At 44.9% G+C, this 18,914-nt stretch overlaps 1 protein-coding gene and 1 long non-coding RNA gene across 2 annotated transcripts in view; one reads left to right on the top strand and one right to left on the bottom strand.

Moving 5' to 3' along the window:
* PATL1 (PAT1 homolog 1, processing body mRNA decay factor) overlaps positions 1-3,201 on the bottom strand; it is a 39,968-nt gene extending 36,767 nt beyond the window's left edge. The window contains exon 1 of the mRNA XM_020976085.2: positions 3,095-3,201. Within this exon, the coding sequence (XP_020831744.1) occupies positions 3,095-3,109 (15 nt within the window). The 5' untranslated portion in view covers positions 3,110-3,201. The remainder of the gene's footprint in view (positions 1-3,094) is intronic.
* A 161-nt stretch (positions 3,202-3,362) lies between these two features.
* Positions 3,363-5,661, top strand: LOC144455395 (uncharacterized). Its single transcript, XR_013484135.1, has 2 exons — positions 3,363-3,447; positions 5,334-5,661. It is a non-coding gene; the product is annotated as an uncharacterized LOC144455395 (long non-coding RNA).
* Positions 5,662-18,914: the final 13,253 nt, after the last annotated feature.

The raw sequence follows: 18,914 nt of genomic DNA on the forward strand, positions 1-18,914 counted from the left end.
AATCCTTAACTTCCTTATCTCACTGTTTAAAGCAGAAAAAGGAATCGAAAGTTAATTATATTACATTTCTGGCTCGAAGTTTTAGGTATTTGCCTCTATAAACTCATTTCCATCATGCTCATCTACTTCTCAATCTATCACTCCTTTCTTTTAAATATTTCTCAACATTGTCTCACCCCTAACTTGACAAATAAAAAGAAAGCTTCTATAGCAAGTCTTCAGCCTCACAATTCATTCCATTTTCTAACAAAACACATCTTGATAAATCATCTCCATGGCCTTGCACAAACACAACTGCATGGCATATGAATTTTTTTCCTCTACTTAGCTGTTAGCTGTTAATTATTCCTTTCTGCTTTTTAAAAAATGACAACTGCCCACTTATTCCCACCTCTCATTTCCAGTCATCAAAAGTCCATCAAAAGTTAGTGAAGGGGTAGCTAGGTGGTACAGTGGATAGAGCTCTGGCCTTAGAGTCAGGACGACCTGAGTTCAAATCCGGTCTCAGACACATGACAATTACCAGCTGTGTGACCCTGGGCAAGTCACTTACCCCCGACTGCCTCACCAAAAAGCAACAACAACAACAACAACAAAGTCAGTGCCATTTGGCGAGCCCTCTGTTAAGGCTCCAAGGAGACTTTTCGCCAATTCTAGTGGGGTGAATGAACCAGAGGTTTAGTGCTATGCCCTGTGACTCAGTTCTCTGAGCTAGCTGGTGCACTGGACAGAGTCCTGGACTTGGAGTCACTGAGATTTGACTTCAAAATCTGTCTCACACTCTTACTAGCATTGTGATCCTGGACAAATCATTTAATCTCTGCCTGCCAGTTTCCTAATGTGTAAAATGGAACTGTAATAGCATCTACCTCCCAGGGTTGTCATGAGGATCAAATGAGATATTTGTAAAGTGCTTTGCAAAACTTAAAGCATTATATAAATGTGAAGTGTTGTTACTCTTATTAACAATTATTATTAGAATCATAGAACATAGAGGTGTTCAAGAAGCTGAGGTATGTAAGGGAAAGAGGCCCTATATTGCCCTATTTTAAAGATGAGGGAGGCAATGTGGTCAAGTGGAAAGAATGACAGTCTTGGAGTCTGAGGACCTGGGCCTGAATTCCAACTCTGCCATTTTACTAACGGTATGGTTTTTGTGGAAGTCAATTAACTTCTTTGGACCTCAGTTTCCTCATCTGTAAAAGAGAGAGGTTAGAATAGATAATCTGAAGTCCCTTCCAGCTCAAGATTTATGATCTTGTGAAATTCAGAGAAGTTAATCACTTTGCTTAAAGTCACCACTAGGAATCACAGGATTTTAGAATTGGACACTGAAGGAAACTGAGGCCTAGCAAGTATGTTACATTCACATGAATCTCTTAGAATTTCCATCTTCCTTCAAAGCTCATCTCAAGTTTCACTTCTTGCATATATTTCCTGATCCTCCCCTCCACCTCTTCCCACCACTATCAGAAATTACTTTGTGTGTGTATTTACATTTAAGGTCAAGGGCAGGGGATGTTTCATTTTTACTTTTGTATCTCTGGAGAACAGCACAGTGCCCAGCACACAGGCTCAGATCTAGTGCTGGAAGAGGCATCAAAGGCTATTTCAACCTTCTCATGTCACTGATGAGGAAACTGACACTCAGAGACAGGAAAAGACTTGCCCAATGTCACACAAAATACAGTCCTCTGTTTTCAGAGTCAATCCTCTTCCCACTAGCAGGAATTTAATAAAAGCTTGCTGAATGCATGAATGGTAACAGTAGAAGAATTCTGGGTATGGAATCAGGCTGCCTGAATTCAAATGCAGGTCTGCTACCACTTAGTACCCACGTCACCTAACCTCTTCCAGCCTGAGTTTCTTCCCCTATCAAATAAGGATGTTGTATTAGATGCTCATTAGAGCTCTTTCCAGTGCTTGATTCCACTTTTGGGCCCAAAGACACATAAGTAGCAATTAAGTAGCAAGGCTGAGATTCAAACCGGATTCTAACTTCAAGATCAGGGCTCTTCCACAATGCCAAAAAGGCAGGTGTGCGCTGCGTCTTTATTGGGAGATGAACCCCCGCCCCACACACAACCCCAACCAGAGTATCTCAAGTTCCTTTACCCCAGAGAAGTACTGGAGAAAGCTACCTGCTCTTAATTTCTGGCCAACTGTAGGTTTGGTCTAGATAGTTCCTGCTACAACCTAAGGGAGGGATTACGGTCCAAAGAACAAACTTTCTCCTCCCTCCTCTCTAACAACAGGAGCAACAACAGACACGCATCCCAAGCTTCAACCAGAAGACTGCCTCCGCATGAGGGGGACCTTGCAGACCAGCCCTGGACCGCGCTTCCCCTAACGTCATCCTCGGTGCCTTCCACCAGGAAGGAGCACAAGGCCCCCTGGCCTTTGGGAGCCAGGTCAAGGTTATGACAGCCCCAGACCACGGCATGTGAGCAGCCCCGCCTGCAGCCAAGGCCTCGGGGCAGGCGCTGTCCCCCGCCCCCCTCCTCCTGAGGCCCAGCACCTGCTTCCCTGGGCTCCTCCGAGATATGGGGACCTGGGAGGCAGCCGGCCTTGATCTCAGCCCCACCCCAAGGCTCCAGAGGCCACGGAGAGAACCCCGCAAAGTTAGAGGGAAGCCCCAAGACCCCAGAGGGAGCCCTCCGTCCAGGCTGCAGAGAATCCCCCAAAGTTACAGTGTAGCCGCTTAAGACCCTAGAGGAGTCTCTTAAGACTACAGAGAGACTCCCCCAAAGTTATAGAGGGAGCCCTCCAAAGGGCCTGGGGAAGCACCCCAGAGCCGCAAAGGGACTCCCTTAAAGTTACAGAGGAAGTTCCTCGTGGTCCCAGGGGAGGCCCTTTAGGGCTCCAGAGAAACCCCCCTCCAAGTCCCCAGGGCAGCCTCCCCGACCCCCCCCTCCCTAGTCTCCTCAGGCTGGGCAGCGGCTCGCAGGCCGGGGCGTCGGTCCTTAGGTGTAACGGGAGTAACGGGCCCGGCCCCTCCCGCCCCCCCAAGTCTTCCCGGGGCGGGGGTCCCCCCCTTCTCTCTGTCCCACTCCCCCCTCTTCCCGGGGGGCCACTTCCGGTGGCCCGCGCTCACCTCGTAGCGAAACATCGTCGGGGGAGGGGGAAGGGAGAAGGGGGGAGGGAGGAGGCGGAGCGGGAGGGGGATGGGGGAGGGAGGCGTGGGGAGGGGGGGAGACGCGTCCGACGCCCCGGGCTCCTCGGCGCGCGCCCGCCACTCCTCCGCCGGCTCGCGACCCCTAGCCGTCGCCGTACGCCGCTAGCGTGCCAGCGTGCGAAAGGGCGTGCGCAGGCGCGCTGGCCCGTACCGCGGGGACTCGGAGGGCTGGGGGAGGGGGGAGAAAGGGCCCTTCCCTGCTCGTGCGGCTGCGCGGAGCCGGATCTGGCGCTCCGTAGGCCTCTGTGGTCAGCGGCAAATATGTCCCAGAGGTCAGTTCTGCCCCTGCGCGGGGCTGCTCCCCACTCCCCACCGCCACCCCCTGCCTCGCCCGGGGCTGTGTTCCCGGGTGCTAGCTCCGGCTCGGCGTCTGGGGTGTGGCGGGCACTCGTATCACGAGGCATCTGGCGGGGGGCGGGGGGGGGGAGTCCTTGTGATTGTCACCAGATAGCAGCCCGCGGGGGCGACTTGGAGCCCGGCGCTCCAGCCTCCTTGACCTTGAGGATCCTCTGGCGGCCCCTCTCCCGGCCCGCAGACGCCCACCCTCTGGTCCTCCTCTACGCGGCTCGGCCGGCCCACCTTGGAGTCTATCCATAGACAAACGCTAATTGAGCGCGGCAGGTGTGCCCCGCCCTGCGCTCGGGGCTGGGGACCGGCCCGGAGGCAAAAGCGAAACTACCCCCCTGCCCTGGAGGGCCGAGCTCACTAGTGCTCCAGGCGAAACGTCGGGGCGCTGGTGAATGGAAAGTTTACACAAAGGTCCATTGAAAGAGGCGGGCGGAATCTAGCCGTCCCGCAGACTGCGCACCTCCAGGCTTTCCTGCAACGAACCGCGGCGCGGGCTGCGGTGGGGGGGTGGGGGTGGGGTGGGGAACAGATCGTGGGCTAATAGTCCGGGACTTCAAAGAGATCCAGGATTGCGGGGGGCGGCTGCTCCCAACGCCCCAGTGCGGGGAGGAGAGAAGCCCGGCGGTGCCCAGTTCATTAAACACCTGGGGTGCCACAAATACTTTTCCCTTCTTGGGGTCCCCAGCGATTAGCTCAGTGCCTAACACATAGTAGGATCTTAATAAATGCTTCCTCCCTCACTTATTTCCTTTGAACTCTCTCTTTCTTTTTCTTTCTCTTTCTTTTTCTTTCCTTTTCTGTCTTTCCCTCTTTCCTTCCTCCCAACCTCCGTCCCTTTCTTCCCTTCTAACCTCCCTTTCCTCTTTCCTTCTCTCCCTCTTTCCTTCTTTCCTTCTCTTCTGTTTTCACTTTAGTAGCAGGGTGAGGCACAAACACGGATAGATTTCTCAGTGTTACATGATAAGTGCATCAGAAAGTCATAAGGCAACTGCTTTTCTAGTGCTAATAACGATTGCTAGTATTTAGTGCTTTAAAGTTTGCCAGGGATGTGCTTCAAGTCACACAGCAGCGTCAGTGACACAGCCAGGACGAGTATCCAGCCCTCCTGACTCTCAAGTCAGACCTCCTTCTACTATATTGTGCTTTCTCTCAATAATTATGTGCATATACATGTATAGAACGTACATGTATGCATGTGTCACTTGCTGGCCTTGATCACTCAGTTTATTTGTAAAAGGAGGTTGTACTACTAGATCTCCAAGGTCCCTTCCAGCTCTAAATCCAGTGGTTCCTTTGGCATGAAGGTTACCTTCTTGCTCTACAGACCGTCCCAAGACGGTCTATCTTTTAATAGCTTAAAATGCAGTAAGACTTCTGGGATGCTCTCTCTATAGCTCTAGGTGCAGCTAGGTAGCACAGTGGATAGAATGCCTAGCCTGGAGTCAGGAAGACCCAGATTCAAACCCAGCCTCCAACACTTAATAGCTGTTGTGATCCTGAACAAGAAGGCAATGGCCAACCACTCCAGTATCTTTGCCAAGAAAATCCCAAATGGAATCACAAAGAGTTAGACACAATTGAACAGTATGTAGTTCTATATAGATCTGCAAACTATAGATCCATATATCCGTTTTCATATATATGAACACTCATGTAATGTATACCTATACATATAATAATTATATACAACATATACAAATGCATGCACATATATATATATATATATATATATATATATATATATATATATATATACACATATATATGCATAGAAATCTGCTTGTATGCTTCATTTTGTGTACTTCTATAGTGTCCATTCGGGCTAAATGCAACATTCCCCTCCCGCACCTCCTCACACATGGAATCACAGAATTTAAGTTGGATGCTTCCACAGGAGCAAGCTAGTCCAACCTGGAAGGATCACAGGATCAAAGATTTCAAGCTACAACAGACCTGAGAGGCCACTGAGTCCACCTCACTCTCAGGTGAGGAAACTGAAACACAGAGCGAGCAAACAACTCTCCTAAGATCACACAGCCACTAAGTGTCTGAGGCAGGACCTGAACCCAGGTCCTTCCAGTTCCAAGTTGTACACCCCATCCATTAAACCATGCTGCCTCTTAGAAGGTCCTCTCTACTATGTGTGAAAGCCTTTATTTGAAGATATCTGATGAGGGGAAACTTAACACATCCCAAGGAGGTAACCCGTTCTGCTTGGGGGCAACTGTTCCTCTTAGGACATTTTTCCTGACATCTGGTCTCAGTTGGCCTATTTGCAGCTTCCATTAGTCCTTGCTCCTGGTTCTTTCCTCTAGGCCCAAAGTGATCAAGTCTAATTGCTCTTCATGTGGTTCTGCCCCCAATTCACAATTCTGAACAGTTCCAAATCTAATTCTAGGATTGTCTGGCCTAGGTCCCTTGATCTTCTCAGTAAGAAGAACATGACACATTCTATCTAATGCTTTGTTAAAATCTAACAACTCTACCCACAGTTTTCCCCGGCATCTGATGCTAAGTGGCCCTATCCAAAAAAAAAAAAATAGAAAAGGAAATAAGTTAAGTCATCTTGATGAAGCCATGCTGGTACTTTGTAATAATTGCTTCCCTTTCTGGATGTTTACTACCTCCCTTATGGCATCTAACTCCAACCTGGACTCACCTCTACCCTTGTCATTCAATTCCATTCAACAAATGTGTTGCAAATACTATAGGCAGTTACTGTGCTAGGGTTACAAAAACAAAAATGAAACAGTTCCTTACATTTTTTTCAGGAGAGACAACGTATGTAATACATAAGCTACATAAAGTAAATACAAGATAAATTTTTTTTCAGGGGATAAACAAGTAGCTAAGAGGGATCAAGAAACACTTCATGCAGGAGGTGGTATTTGAACTGAGTTTACATCGGGGGTGGGGAACCTTCTTGGGCCTCAAGGTCACTTGTGGCCCTCAAGGTCCTCAATCGAGGCCAGCACTTGAGGCACCAATTCATCATATGCAGGTATGTGTGTGTGTGTGTGTGTGTGTGTGTGTGTGTGTGTAGTTTGTACATAGTTGTTTGCATGTTACGTCCCCCATTAAAATGAGAGCTCCTTGAGATCAGGGACTGTTGTTGCCATTTTTAGTAGCTTCTGAGTTTAGAACAGTTCTTGGTACATAACAAGTGCATAATCAATGCTTGTTGACTAGTTGAAGGAAATTAAGGGTTCTAAGAAGCAGAAGGGAGGTAAAAGGAATCCAGGTAAGAGGTACCGGTTATGCAAAAGCTTGGAGGTTGGAGATGAAATAAAGATAGTGGGTTCTCCATTATTGAGTCTGTATAAGGCAGAGGCTGAATGGCCATGTTATGTCAGTGTTGTAGAAGTGATTTCTTGGGCAGCTAGGTGGCACAGTAGATAGAGCGCTGGCTCTGGAGTCAGGAGGACCTGAGTTCAAATTCGGCCTCAGACACTTCATACAAACTGTGTGACCCTGGGCAAGTCACTTAACCCCAACTGCCTGGCCAAAAAACAAAACAAAAACCAAAAAAGTAGGTTAAAGCCTCCTCCTTGTCAGTCAGCAGTGAGATCCTTGTGAGTGGCTTCTGCACTTCTAGCCTGGGTGAATAGGAAGACTAATCTCAAAAAAAAGGGGGGCCAGCTAGATGGATAGAGCACTGGCCCTGGATTCAGGAGGACCTGAGTTCAAATCTGGCCTCAGACATATAACACTTACTAGCTCTGTGACCGACCCTGGGCAAGTCACTTAACCCCATTGCCTAACCAAAAAAAAAAAAAAGGTGGTTTCTGTTCAAGGACCAGTGAGACAAGATGTCTTTAAGGACCTTTTCATTTCTAAGATTCTGTGTGAGTTCTGTTTCAGCTACTGACATCTTTGGGAATCTGGGTAAACCATCTAATCTCTCTAGGCCTTTTTCCTTATCTGTAAAATGAGGGGACTAGGCAAGTAGGTGCTCCAATAGGTAAGGCATTAGACTTAGACTCAAGAGGACCTGAGTTCAAATCTGGTCTCAGATACTTTCTATCTGTATGACCCTGGACAAGTCACTTGACCGCTGTCTGACAGTTTCCTCAACTGTAAAAAAGGAAAACAATAGCAGTTGCCTCCAAGGGTTATTGTGAGGATCAAATCAGATAATACTTGCAAAGTACTTTGCGAAACCTAATGTGCTATATAAATGTCAGATATTATTATTATTAACAAAATGATTTCTTGAGTCCCATATCACATGATCACACAGGAACGGGACCAGAAGCAGTCTGTGGGCTCCATTAAGTCTCCAAACCATGTCAAGAGACCTAGAAGAAGGCACATAACCTTCTCTAAACTTCTTGGAGGAGCTGACCGATTGTTAAATTTTTAGTGTGAGCATTTTCACCACAGAAATGGGCAAACTATAAATCAGGGCCTGACTTATTGTTTTTGCTGATTATCACTCTAGATTTAAGGAAATAATGGATACAGTGTTAATACGGATTAAACTTAAAAATGTGTCCTATGCACTTTGTAGTTGCTGGAGAGCTGGTTGCCATTTATCAGTGTAGCCCTGAGTACAGCTCTAGAAGATTTGGGGGAGAAACCAGAGAAAAGCTGCACTGAGGGAGAAGACCTTGACGAATTTATGAGTGGAAGGTAGTGCATACATCAGTGAGATCACAAATCTGTTGAAGGTTGGAAGTAGTGAAATAAAGATTAGAAAACCTACTCTAATCATGGGTGTCCTAAAGAGTTTGTTTCACCCCTGGGTTCCAGAGAGTCTGCGGACAGACAAGCCATCAGAGAGCCAGGCTAGAATTGAGCTTTTCTAGCGTTCTTCACCTCCACACCCAACTTCAGATGCCCCATTCAACTCAGAGACACAAAATGGACAATCTCATCATCAGAGGGAACCTCGGTAGCCAGCCCAGTCCAGCCCCCTACCTTGACATGCATGCCTTCTAAACACCCCCAAGTCATGTGCCTCCAACTTGTGCTGAAAACTTTAGTGAGGGGAACCCATGGCCGGTCTACTTTGTAAAAACAATAGAGCTTAGGGCCTCCTTAGAGAGCTTAGATCATAGATAGTAAGAATAATTAATTAAAATAGGAAGCTACCAAATGGTGGGATGCAGTAAGCTTCTCCTTTACTCCACCATGCTCTCCTCTTCCCTCTCCTACCAAGTGCCCAGCTGAGGGCTCTCCTCAAACTTGATGGATTCCTGGTTCTAGCTTTGCTTTTGACTGCAGGACATCATTGTTGCTGTTGCTGCTGAGTTGCCTCTCTGCCACTTCCATTCATCCTTCTTAGTTAAAGTAACAAGAGAACCCATGTTTCCCAAAGGCCTTTGGACTTTGGTTTTCCCATGGGCTGCCAAGGAACTGGAGTGCCCTCATTACCCACCCACATGGTTTGTGGCAGGATCATCTTAACCACCTCTGAGCTCCAGTATTCCCTGATTGATTACCTAGCAATGAGAACTAGGGGCCTCCAGGGAGGTGATGTGGATTGTGCTTTGAGTAAAACCCATTGAATCATATTTTTGTCATTTAAAAACCTCTGCTGAAACCTGGGGTCAAACCTGGGCAAAACATATCTCTGGGGAGGACTCCAACCCACCATCTTGGAATTCTACAGAGCTAATAAGAAGCCAGCGTCCTATCCACTGAATCACTTAGCTCCTTTTCTGTTGGCAGAGCCAGGCCATCAGAATCCAGGAATTCTGCATCAATAGGGACTTGACATTAGAACTGCTCAACCACTGAGGACATAAAACCCTTATGGTAGTAGCTTCTGTTTCTCTAGGCACAGTTGGAGGTAAACAAGGGCAACCTTTGGGAAAATTATGAAGGAAGCAAGGGGTCTCAGCTCCTCTCTGAGTCTCTTTCCTCGCTTCTTATCTCAGGACTCTCAAACTTTTTCACCTCCTCTTATCTATTAATGGATGTAAGTCATTTACATTTTAATGTGAATGAGTTCTAATTCATATTTTTGCTATTTTAAGCCTAGGTGAAAAATGAAAGGGCTGATATTTACCCTCAGCACTCTCTAGAACAGTGGTGTCAAAATCAAATAGAAACAGGGGCCACTAACCCCTATGTAATGATCCCTGGTTGTGTATTGACTTAATTTTGATATGTAATGTTATCTATGTTTTATTATATTTTAGTTATTTTGTCAAATATTTCCCAATTCCATTTTAGTCCAGTTTGGCTTCACTGAGGAGTGTTACTGGCCAGGTTTGATACTTCTATTCTAGAAGTTAGCATTTCCTGGTTGTTTTACTATAATATAAGTAGAATGAGCAGTATTTTTGGAGCCTGAATTGAAATAAATCCAATAGGCAAATTTATTAAGCACCTATTGTGTGCCAGGCAATATGGGAGTGTCAGGAATACAAAGATAAAATCATAATTGTTTGTACACTTCAAGAACTTACATTCTATGTAAGCTTACTATGTTTGACCCATGGTATATGTTTCACACATGCTTTTCATTTGTTCTCCTGAGGGGAGAGACAACTCATACCCAGAAAAATATAAAATAACTGCAAAGTAAATACTAAGTAATTTTTCTATGAGGCGGAGAACGCTCACATCTGGGGGGATCAGGATAGGTCTCTCAGAGAAGTTGAGCTGGGCCTTAAAGGGAACTAGAGATTCCAACAGGTGGAAGTGAGGAGGAAGGGCATTTCAAGCATGAGCAGAGTTTGGGCAATAGAGGAAGAGCCAGGCGTTCAGTTTGGCTGGGGGAGTAATGTGGAATTAGTCTAAAAGGCAAGTTTGGAGCTTGATTTCAAAGGGCTATAAATGCTAAATAGAGGAGTTTGCATTTTAGCTTAGTAATAGGGAGCCAATTAAAACTCAGGAGAAGGAGAGTAACCTGCTCAGACTTGCAGTCTAGGAATATCAGTTTAGCATCTGTGTTTAGGAGGGATAAGAAATTCCATAAGGTTCTTATAAGGTAGTGATTGAAGATTTGTTGTTTGTCCTTTATCCTGTAAGAGGACCGATGACTTTAGGAGGATGATGTCTTGACTTGCAAGTGAATTGGATTTAAGTGAGGCAAAACTGTGCAAAGTCAATGGCCTTGCTTTCTCCTCCAGTCATCAGAGTCCAGTGGCAGGACATATGTCAGGACAGCTGATGATGGCCCAGGATGCAGTGGGAGAACTTGGCCTTTTTAAGCTAAGATCTTTCCCAGGTCTCAGTTTGTCTGAGGCAACCGGTGACTAAAGGAGCAAAAGGAAGAAAGGAAGGCAGGAATAAACTTTTATTAAGGGAGATAACTTCTTAAGACTGGAGTTAAGAACAGATATTAGGGCTGGATTTCTAGAATTGGGTGTCGTCTACATAAAGATAGTAATTGCCCCCAGTGTAATGGATGAAACCATTAAAGGAGAGAGTTTGGTTTTTTTTAATATAAATTTATTTATTTTTAGTTTTCAACATTTACTTCCACAAGATTTTGAGTTCCAAATTTTCACCCCATCTCGCCCCTCCCCAACCCCAAGATGGCATGCATTCTGAATACCCTTCCCTAGTCTGCCCTCTCTTCTATCTCTCCCCCCTTCTCTTATCTACTTCCCCTTCTATTTTCCTGTAGGGCAGGATAGATTTCTGTACCCCATTTCCTGTATTTCTTATTTCCCAGTAGCATGTGAAAACATTTTTTAAAACATTTTTTTAAAAACTTTGGGTTCCAAATTTTCTCCCTTCCTTCCTCTCTTACTACCCACCCTCACTGAAAAGGCAAGCAACCCAATATAGGTTATACATGTGCAGTTATGCAAAACGCTTCCATACTAGACATGTTGTGAAAAACTAACTCTATTTCCCTTAATCCTATCCTGCCCCCCATTTATTCTATTCTTTCTTTTGACCCTGTCCCTCCTCAGAAGTATTTGCTTCTGATTACCCCTTTCCCAATCTGCCCTCCTCTCTATCATCCCCTGCTCTCTTGTCCCCTTCTCCCCTATTTTCCTGTAGGGTAAGACAGATTTCCATACCCAATTGAATGTGTATGTTATTCCTCCTTAAGCCAAATCCTATGAGAATAAGATTCACTCATTCCCTCTCACCTTCCCCCGTTTCCCTTCCACTGTAAGAGCCTTTTCTTTGTGTTTTTTTTTGTGAGATAATTTACCCCATTCTACCTCTCCCTTTCTTCTTCTCCTGGTATGATCCTCTCTCATCTCTTAATTTTATTCTCCAGATATGACCCCTTAATCTTCAACTCACCCTGTGTCCTCTATCTATCTATCTATCTATCTATCTATCTATCTATCTATCTACATACATATCTTTTTTAATTTTTTCCAACTACCCTAATACTGAACAAGGTTCTCATGAGTTACAAAATCATCTTTCCATGCAGGAATGTAAACAGTTCAACTTAATAAGTCTCTTATGATTCTCTTTCCTGTTTACCTCTTCACTTTCCACTTGTGTCTTGTATTTGAAAGTCAAATTTTCTATTCAACTCTGGTCTTTTCAAGAATGCTTGAAAGTCTTCTATTTCATTGAATGACCATTTTTTCCCCTGAAGGATTATACTGAGTTTTGCTGGGTAGGTGATTCTTGGTTGTAATCCTATCTCCTTTGCCCCTGGAATATTATATTCCACCCCTGCTGTCCTTTAATGTAGAAGCTGCTAAATCTTGTGTTATCCTGATTGTGTTTCCACAGTACTTGAATTGTTTCTTTCTGGCAGCTTGTAATATTTTCTCCTTGAACTGGGAACTCTGGAATTTGGCTACAATATTCCTAGGAGTTTTCCTTTGGGGATCTCTTTCAGGAGGATCGTGGATTCTTTCAATTTCTATTTTGCCCTCTAGTTCTAAATATCAGGGCAGTTTTCCTTGATAATTTCTTGAAAGATGATGTCTAGGCTCTTTTTTTGATCATGGCTTTCAGATAGTCCCATAATTTTTAAATTCTCTCTCCTGGATCTATTTTCCAGGTCAGTTCTTTTTCCAATGAGATATTTCACATTGTTTTCTAATTTTTCATTCTTTTGGATTTGTTCTACTGTGTCTTGATTTCTCATAAAGTCACTAGCTTCCAATTGCTCTATTCTAATTTTTAAGGAAGTATTTTCTTCAGTAATCTTTTGGACTTCCTTTCACATTTGGCCAATTTAGCTTTTTAGGGCATTCTTCTCGTCATCGGCTTTTTGGACCTCTTTTGCCATTTGGGTTAGGCTATTTTTTAAGGTGTTATTTTCTTCAGTATTTTTTTTGGGTCTCCTTTAGCAAGCTGTTGACTAATTTTTCATGATTTTCTTGCATCACTCTCATTTCTCTTCCCAGTTTTTCCTCTACTTCTCTTACCTGCTTCTCAAAATCTCTCTTGAGCTCTTCCAAGGCCTGGGACTGGTTCATATTTTTCTTGGAGGCTTTGGATGTAGGAGCTTTGACTTTGTTGTCTTCTTCTGGTTGTATGTTTTGATCTTCTTTGTCACCAAAGTAAGATAATATAGTCTGACTCTTTTTGTGCTGCTTGCTCATGATCCCAGCCAATTACTTGAGTTTTAAACTCTTTGTTAAAGTAAGAGTCTGCTTTCAATGTGGAGAGTATGCTGTCCTGAGCTTCAGGGGTTTGTACAGCTGTTTTTAGAGATACTTGTAGGGACCTGTAAATTTTCAGTTCTTCCAAGGTGTTATGATCAAAGGCGAGGTGTTTATTTCTTTCCTGGGCTGTGCTCTGGTCTATTAGTGACCACAATCACTCCTTTCTGTCCTGTAACTGTGAGGAGGGTTTTCTCTTCACAGCTACTACAAGCTGTACCACACCAGTGCTCCTCCTCACCCCAGGACCACTGCCTAGAACTGTGACCCAGATTCAAGCACAGGCAAAGCAAGGGATTCCTGCCTCAGTACTGGCAAAGAGATCTCTGCAATCCACCTCTGATCTGCCACTTGATTCCCCCTCAGTGTGTGGGCCAGGAGCTCAGGAGGCAGCCCCTGCCCAGGGCCATGTTTGGGAAATAGAGCTGAGACCACCTTGCTTCTCTCTCAGCACCATAGAAACAGACTTTTCCCATTGACCTTCTTAGTTGTCTTTGGTGTTCATGGGTTGAGAAGTCTGAAAATTGCCACAGCTGCCTGTGATTCAGTCCTCTGAGGCCTGCTCCAGGTTTGCTGCAGCCTGTGCACCCCCACCACACTGGGCTCCTCTCTCCGCCCGGCACTACATACCTTTCCCATCAGCCATCCAGGTTGTCTTGGGCTGGAAATTTGCTTCACTCTGTCTTTTTGTGGGTTCTGCTGCTTTAGAATTTCTTTAGAGCCATTTTTTGTAGGTATTTGGAGGGGTTTGGGGGAGAGCTCAAGCAAGTCACTGCTTTCACTCTGCCACCTTGGCTCCCCCTCCTAAAGGAGGGAGTTTGAAGAGAGAAAAGGGTAAGTCTGGTGCATACCCACAGATAAAGAATGGGAGATAGATGATGATCCAGTAAAGGAGCCCAAGATGTTAGATAGGTAGGAAGAGAACAAGAGAAAACACTGTCACAGAATTCAGTGGAGGTGAGAATATCTAACAAGAGAAGGTAATATAGAGAGTCTGAAGCTGCAGAAAGGTCAGGAGGGTGAGTACTGATTGGATTTAGTGCTCATCGGATTTAGCAAGTAGGATATCCAAAATCACTACTCTGTGAAAGGGTAATTCATTAGAATGGTGGGGTCAGAAGCCAGTTTGAAAGACTGAGAAATAAGTAGAAAATGAACAAATGTATCTCAGCAGTGAAAGGGAGGAGAATTCTGGGTAGCAGGATGAGGAAGGTGGCTAGACCAAGTGCAAAATAATAGCTGTCGTTGTTACTGGATTGTTTCAGTTGTGTTCAACTCTTTGAGACCCCACTTGGGGTTTTCTTCGCAAAGATGCTGGAGTCGTGTGCCATTTCTTTCTCCAGCTCATTTTACAGATGAGGAGACTGAGGCAAGCAGGGTGAAGTGACTTGCCCAGGCTCACACAGGTAGTAAGTACCTCAGGCTAGATTTGAACTCTTGAAGATGAGTCTTCCTGATTCTAAGCCCCAGTGCTCTATCCACTGTGCCTGACACTTAAATAGCCCTTCAACGGAAAGTGCTTAAGGGGCAACCAGGTGGCACAGTGGATAGAACACCAGCCCTGGAGTCAGGAGGACCTAAGTTCAAATTGGGGTCTCAGACCAGACACTTGACACATACTAGCTGTGTGACCCTGGGCAAGTCACTTAACCCCAATTGCCTTACCCCCTGCCCCCCTTCAGAGAGAGAGAGAGAGAGAGAGAGAGAGAAAGTGTTTAATTTATGTATATACCATCACATTAGAACATCACAACAACCCTGAGAGGTAGGTAGGAAAGGCATTATCTCTATTAAAAATATGAGGAAAATGAAACTCAGAGAGGTTACATGAGTACAACTTCTAACTGAGGGTGCTTTCTGAAAGCACGCAGATAAGTCCACAGTAGGGGCTTCAATGCATAGTCTTCTTTGATCACTTTTCTGGTTGGTCACATCCTGCAAACCATCTTCTGTCTCACGTCCTGCTTGCTCCATGTGCCTCAAGCATTCTTTTCTACCTCATCAAAGAGATGGGGAAAAAGAGGGAAGAGAAAGAGGGGGAGAGAGAGAGAGAAAGACAGACAGACAGACAGACACACACACAGAGTGAGAGAGAGATTGAGAGAATGAATAAGTGATAAGACAAACTCCTAAAGGAGTTGAAAGGAGATGGGATCAAGAGCATAAGTAAAAGGGGTTACTTACTGCCAAGGAGAGAGGTCACCTATCTGACATTGGGTTAAAAAAAAAGTGTACAGGTGAAAGATTTTGAGGTCTTTGAAGTATTTAAGCAATTTTGATCTTAAATACCAGTTTAAGAATCTTCTTGATTAAATTATTCTATCCTGGGCTTCTATAAGCCCTTGGCAGACATTTGGCATTTTGGGTTAGAATCTTCAAGTCTCTTTGGCTATTGAGGAATATGGAAGAGTAACATCTCTTCTTAATGAAGGTTTTAAGGGGGAAATGAAGGGCTTGGATCCAGTCCTCCAACTCCCACTTCCACCCTGTGATGTTTCTTTCCAATCCGAAGGGTGTACTTTGGTGACCAACTCCCAGAGATAGGGAACTCCTAAACTGCAGTGGAAGCTATGATTTTAAGACAGAAGAAGAAGAAGAAGAAGAAGAAGAAGAAGAAGAAGAAGAAGAAGAAGAAGAAGAACCTCACAAAAGACAGATACTGTGATACAAACTTTCTAATGAAAAGTCAAAGTTTGCAAAACTGAGCTTGACATCTTTTCCCACCACTATTTTCTTCCCCTTCCCAAACCTGCCTCTCTTTCCACTTCCTCTCTAAGTGCTGATGATGCCATCATTGATACTCCTCCAGTTACCCATTCTAGAGACTCTGGACTTTCTTTTCAAGTTCCAGACTTAAACATTCTTTTTTTCTTTCAAGTTCCAGACTTGCAAAGGAACCTTCAATCATAACAGAAATTAGTTATACTAGTAAGTGGATAGTAAGGCCAGGGAGGTGTAAAATACGTAGGAAATAAAATAGGAGCTCTTTCCCTTCCCTCTCCCTCTTGCCCCAGAACTGATGAGTAACGACTTTTGGTGCTTTTATCTCTGAAATATTTCTCATTTGAGAGGTGGTGGAAAGAACCCTGGGTTTAGAGTCAGAAAGTCGAGGTTTGAATTACTTACTACCAATGTGACATTTGGCGACTTGTTTCCTTACTCTGTTTCCTTTTCTGTAAAACGAGAGGTTGGACGAGGTAACTCGTAAAGGTCCTTCTGTCCCTAAATCCAGGATCTCTGGATCTTTCCTCTCCACTGTCACTGCTGCCACCTCAGTTTAGGCATTTAGCACAGGCCCCCTAGGCCAGGTGTCCAACTCGTGACCCTGCTACTTAGCGACACAAAACTCCCCATTGTGCAGGAACCAGTTTAAAGTGTAATTGGGAAATGTTTAACAAAATAGTGAAAATACAACACGACATAGATGACTTTAATTTGGGGGGGGCATCTGTTCTTTTTGAGTCTGATACCACTGCCTTAGGCTGTTGTTATGAGTTCTGGCTTGGAGTAATAAGTGGGGACAGGGTGGTCAGATTAGCTTAGTACCAAGGGAAGAGACAGCGTCAGAGAGAGACCATTAGGATGTCGCAGGTAGGCTCTCTGATGCCGATAGAGATAAAATGTGACTTGGCTAAGTGCGGAAGGCTGCTGGTCATGAGCTGACTGACGCCCAGACTCGTGAATCGCCTGAGGCTGAGCACTTGTTACTGCCCAACTAGGCTCTGACTGTCTCGCAAATAATCAACTCCCCCCTCCTGGGATCCCCAAGCTTTCACTTTGAACTCTAGGTTGTTATGGGGAACAACTAGCCTTGTAAAACCACAGATGTCCCCCGCCCTCGAACCTGCAGCTGGGCCATTCCAAGAATTGTAGCCCTCTCCCTCTGCCCTAAGACTCCTTAAGAACCCCATGCCCAGCCCTCTCCTCGGGCACCCCAGTGCTTGCCGCTGTATGACACCCCGAGCCACAACTCACTTGCCTCCTTTAAGGATCCTAATTTTTGCTGCTCTGGTAGTATTCTTTATTTCATGTTGACATCAGTCTTATAAAAATTGTTTTATGTCTTCGTGAGGCTTTGATGTTAGCCTGTTAGGTAACTGTGCTAGTAGTCATAAGTATATTATCTCCTGTTAAAAGAACTGTAAATGCACACTAATTCTCTTACGCTTATCATTTCTTTTTGTATTAGAATAAATGACCCATCTTCTACCTGATTCTCTTTTGGGAAGGAAGTGAAACCCTGGACAAGAGCTAAAAGTAGCCAGGGGTACTTGGATAAAGAGCCAGTAAATATGAGAATGGGGAGCTTACTTCTCCTCAGGCTTCTCCAGAGTGGGACCTGGAACCACGTTGGCTAAAGCAAACTAGGGATTCCTTCTAACCAAGAGAGGCAAAGACAAGGGGTCCAGGTCTCCAGAATCCTCACTGAGGGCTTCTTTAACTATGCCTCAGCTGATTCCTTCAATAAGAGGGCAGACCAGCCCTAGTGGGGCTTAGATTTGCATGCCTTGGTATGTACTAGAATGGAACAATTTAAGAGACAGTTGCAGCCTTCTCCACCAGACATCCACTGGCTCTCCCTGAAAATATGCCCCTGTTTGCCTGCTGAGGATCATAAGAGCTGCCTGGCTAGGCTGGGGAAAGGAAAGGATCTCCCCCCCCCCCTTTTTGGTGAGACTACTGAGGACAAGGGAATTGGTGTTCAAGGGACACAGGCTTCCTCCAGAATGGGTCCCCCATCATAGTTTTCTCTAAGGCACAGGCATGCCTTACAGGGCAGGACACAAAGTACTTTAACCCTCAGCTCCTTTCTGCCCTGCAACAAGAGGATGAACAGGGTTGGCTGGAGGCAAAATGGCCTAGAGCAGATATTTACCTATTGTGGTTTTTCCCTCCTCCTCCTCAGGGACATCACCTCCTCTGTTGCCTTCCTTTAATACAGTAAAAAAGAACACTGGCTTTTGGAAGTCAGAGGATCTGGGCTGGACTCCCAGTCCTTCTAGGGGTTTCATATGAACAAAAATACTTATGTAGCAGCTCTTTTTGTAGTAGCAAAGAACTGAAAAATAAGAGAGTGACCACCATTTGGGGAATGGCTGACTAAATTATGATATATTGACTTAATAGAATACTTGTTCAGTCATTTCCATGTATCTGACTCTTTGTAACCCCATTTGAGGTTTTCTTGGAAAAGATACCAGTGCCGTTTGCCATTTTTTTCTCCAGCTCATTTTACAGATGAGGAAACTGAGGCAAACACGGTAAAGTGACTTGCCCAGGGTCACACAGCTAGTATCTGAGACCAGATTTGAATTCAGGTCCTCCTGACTCCAGGCATGGTGCTCTATTCACTGCACCACCTAGCTGCCCCCTAATGGAATACTACTGGACTATAAGAAATAATGAAAAAGCTGGCTTCAAAGAAACCTCGGAAGACTTGCATGAACTGATGCAGAATGAAGTGATACACACACATATCTCCTTCTCTCTTCTGATACTGCCACCACCCTCATGCAGATCTTTATCACTGCACTACTCATTCTCTAGCAGCTGTGAAACTGATCTTTCTAAAGCCTAGTTCTGGCCATGTCACTCCATCTACTCAGTAAACACTAATATTTATAATATCTCCATCACCTCCAAGATCAAATATAAAATTTTCTGTTTGGCTTTCAAAGCCCTTCATCACTATCCTCACCCCCTACCCCCACCTTTCCACTCTTCTTACACCTTATACCCCCTATCCTTTTGGGAAGTGAAGCAAAACTATAGACAAGGATGCCATTAATAATCTATGATGATGCTGTGTGACCTAGACCCTGGGAGAGAAGAATTTTAGATAAATT

The sequence above is a fragment of the Phascolarctos cinereus genome, unplaced genomic scaffold (assembly GCF_003287225.1).
Source record: "Phascolarctos cinereus isolate Bilbo 61053 unplaced genomic scaffold, phaCin_HiC Scaffold_9;HRSCAF=440, whole genome shotgun sequence".
In the NCBI taxonomy this organism is placed as follows: domain Eukaryota; kingdom Metazoa; phylum Chordata; class Mammalia; order Diprotodontia; family Phascolarctidae; genus Phascolarctos; species Phascolarctos cinereus.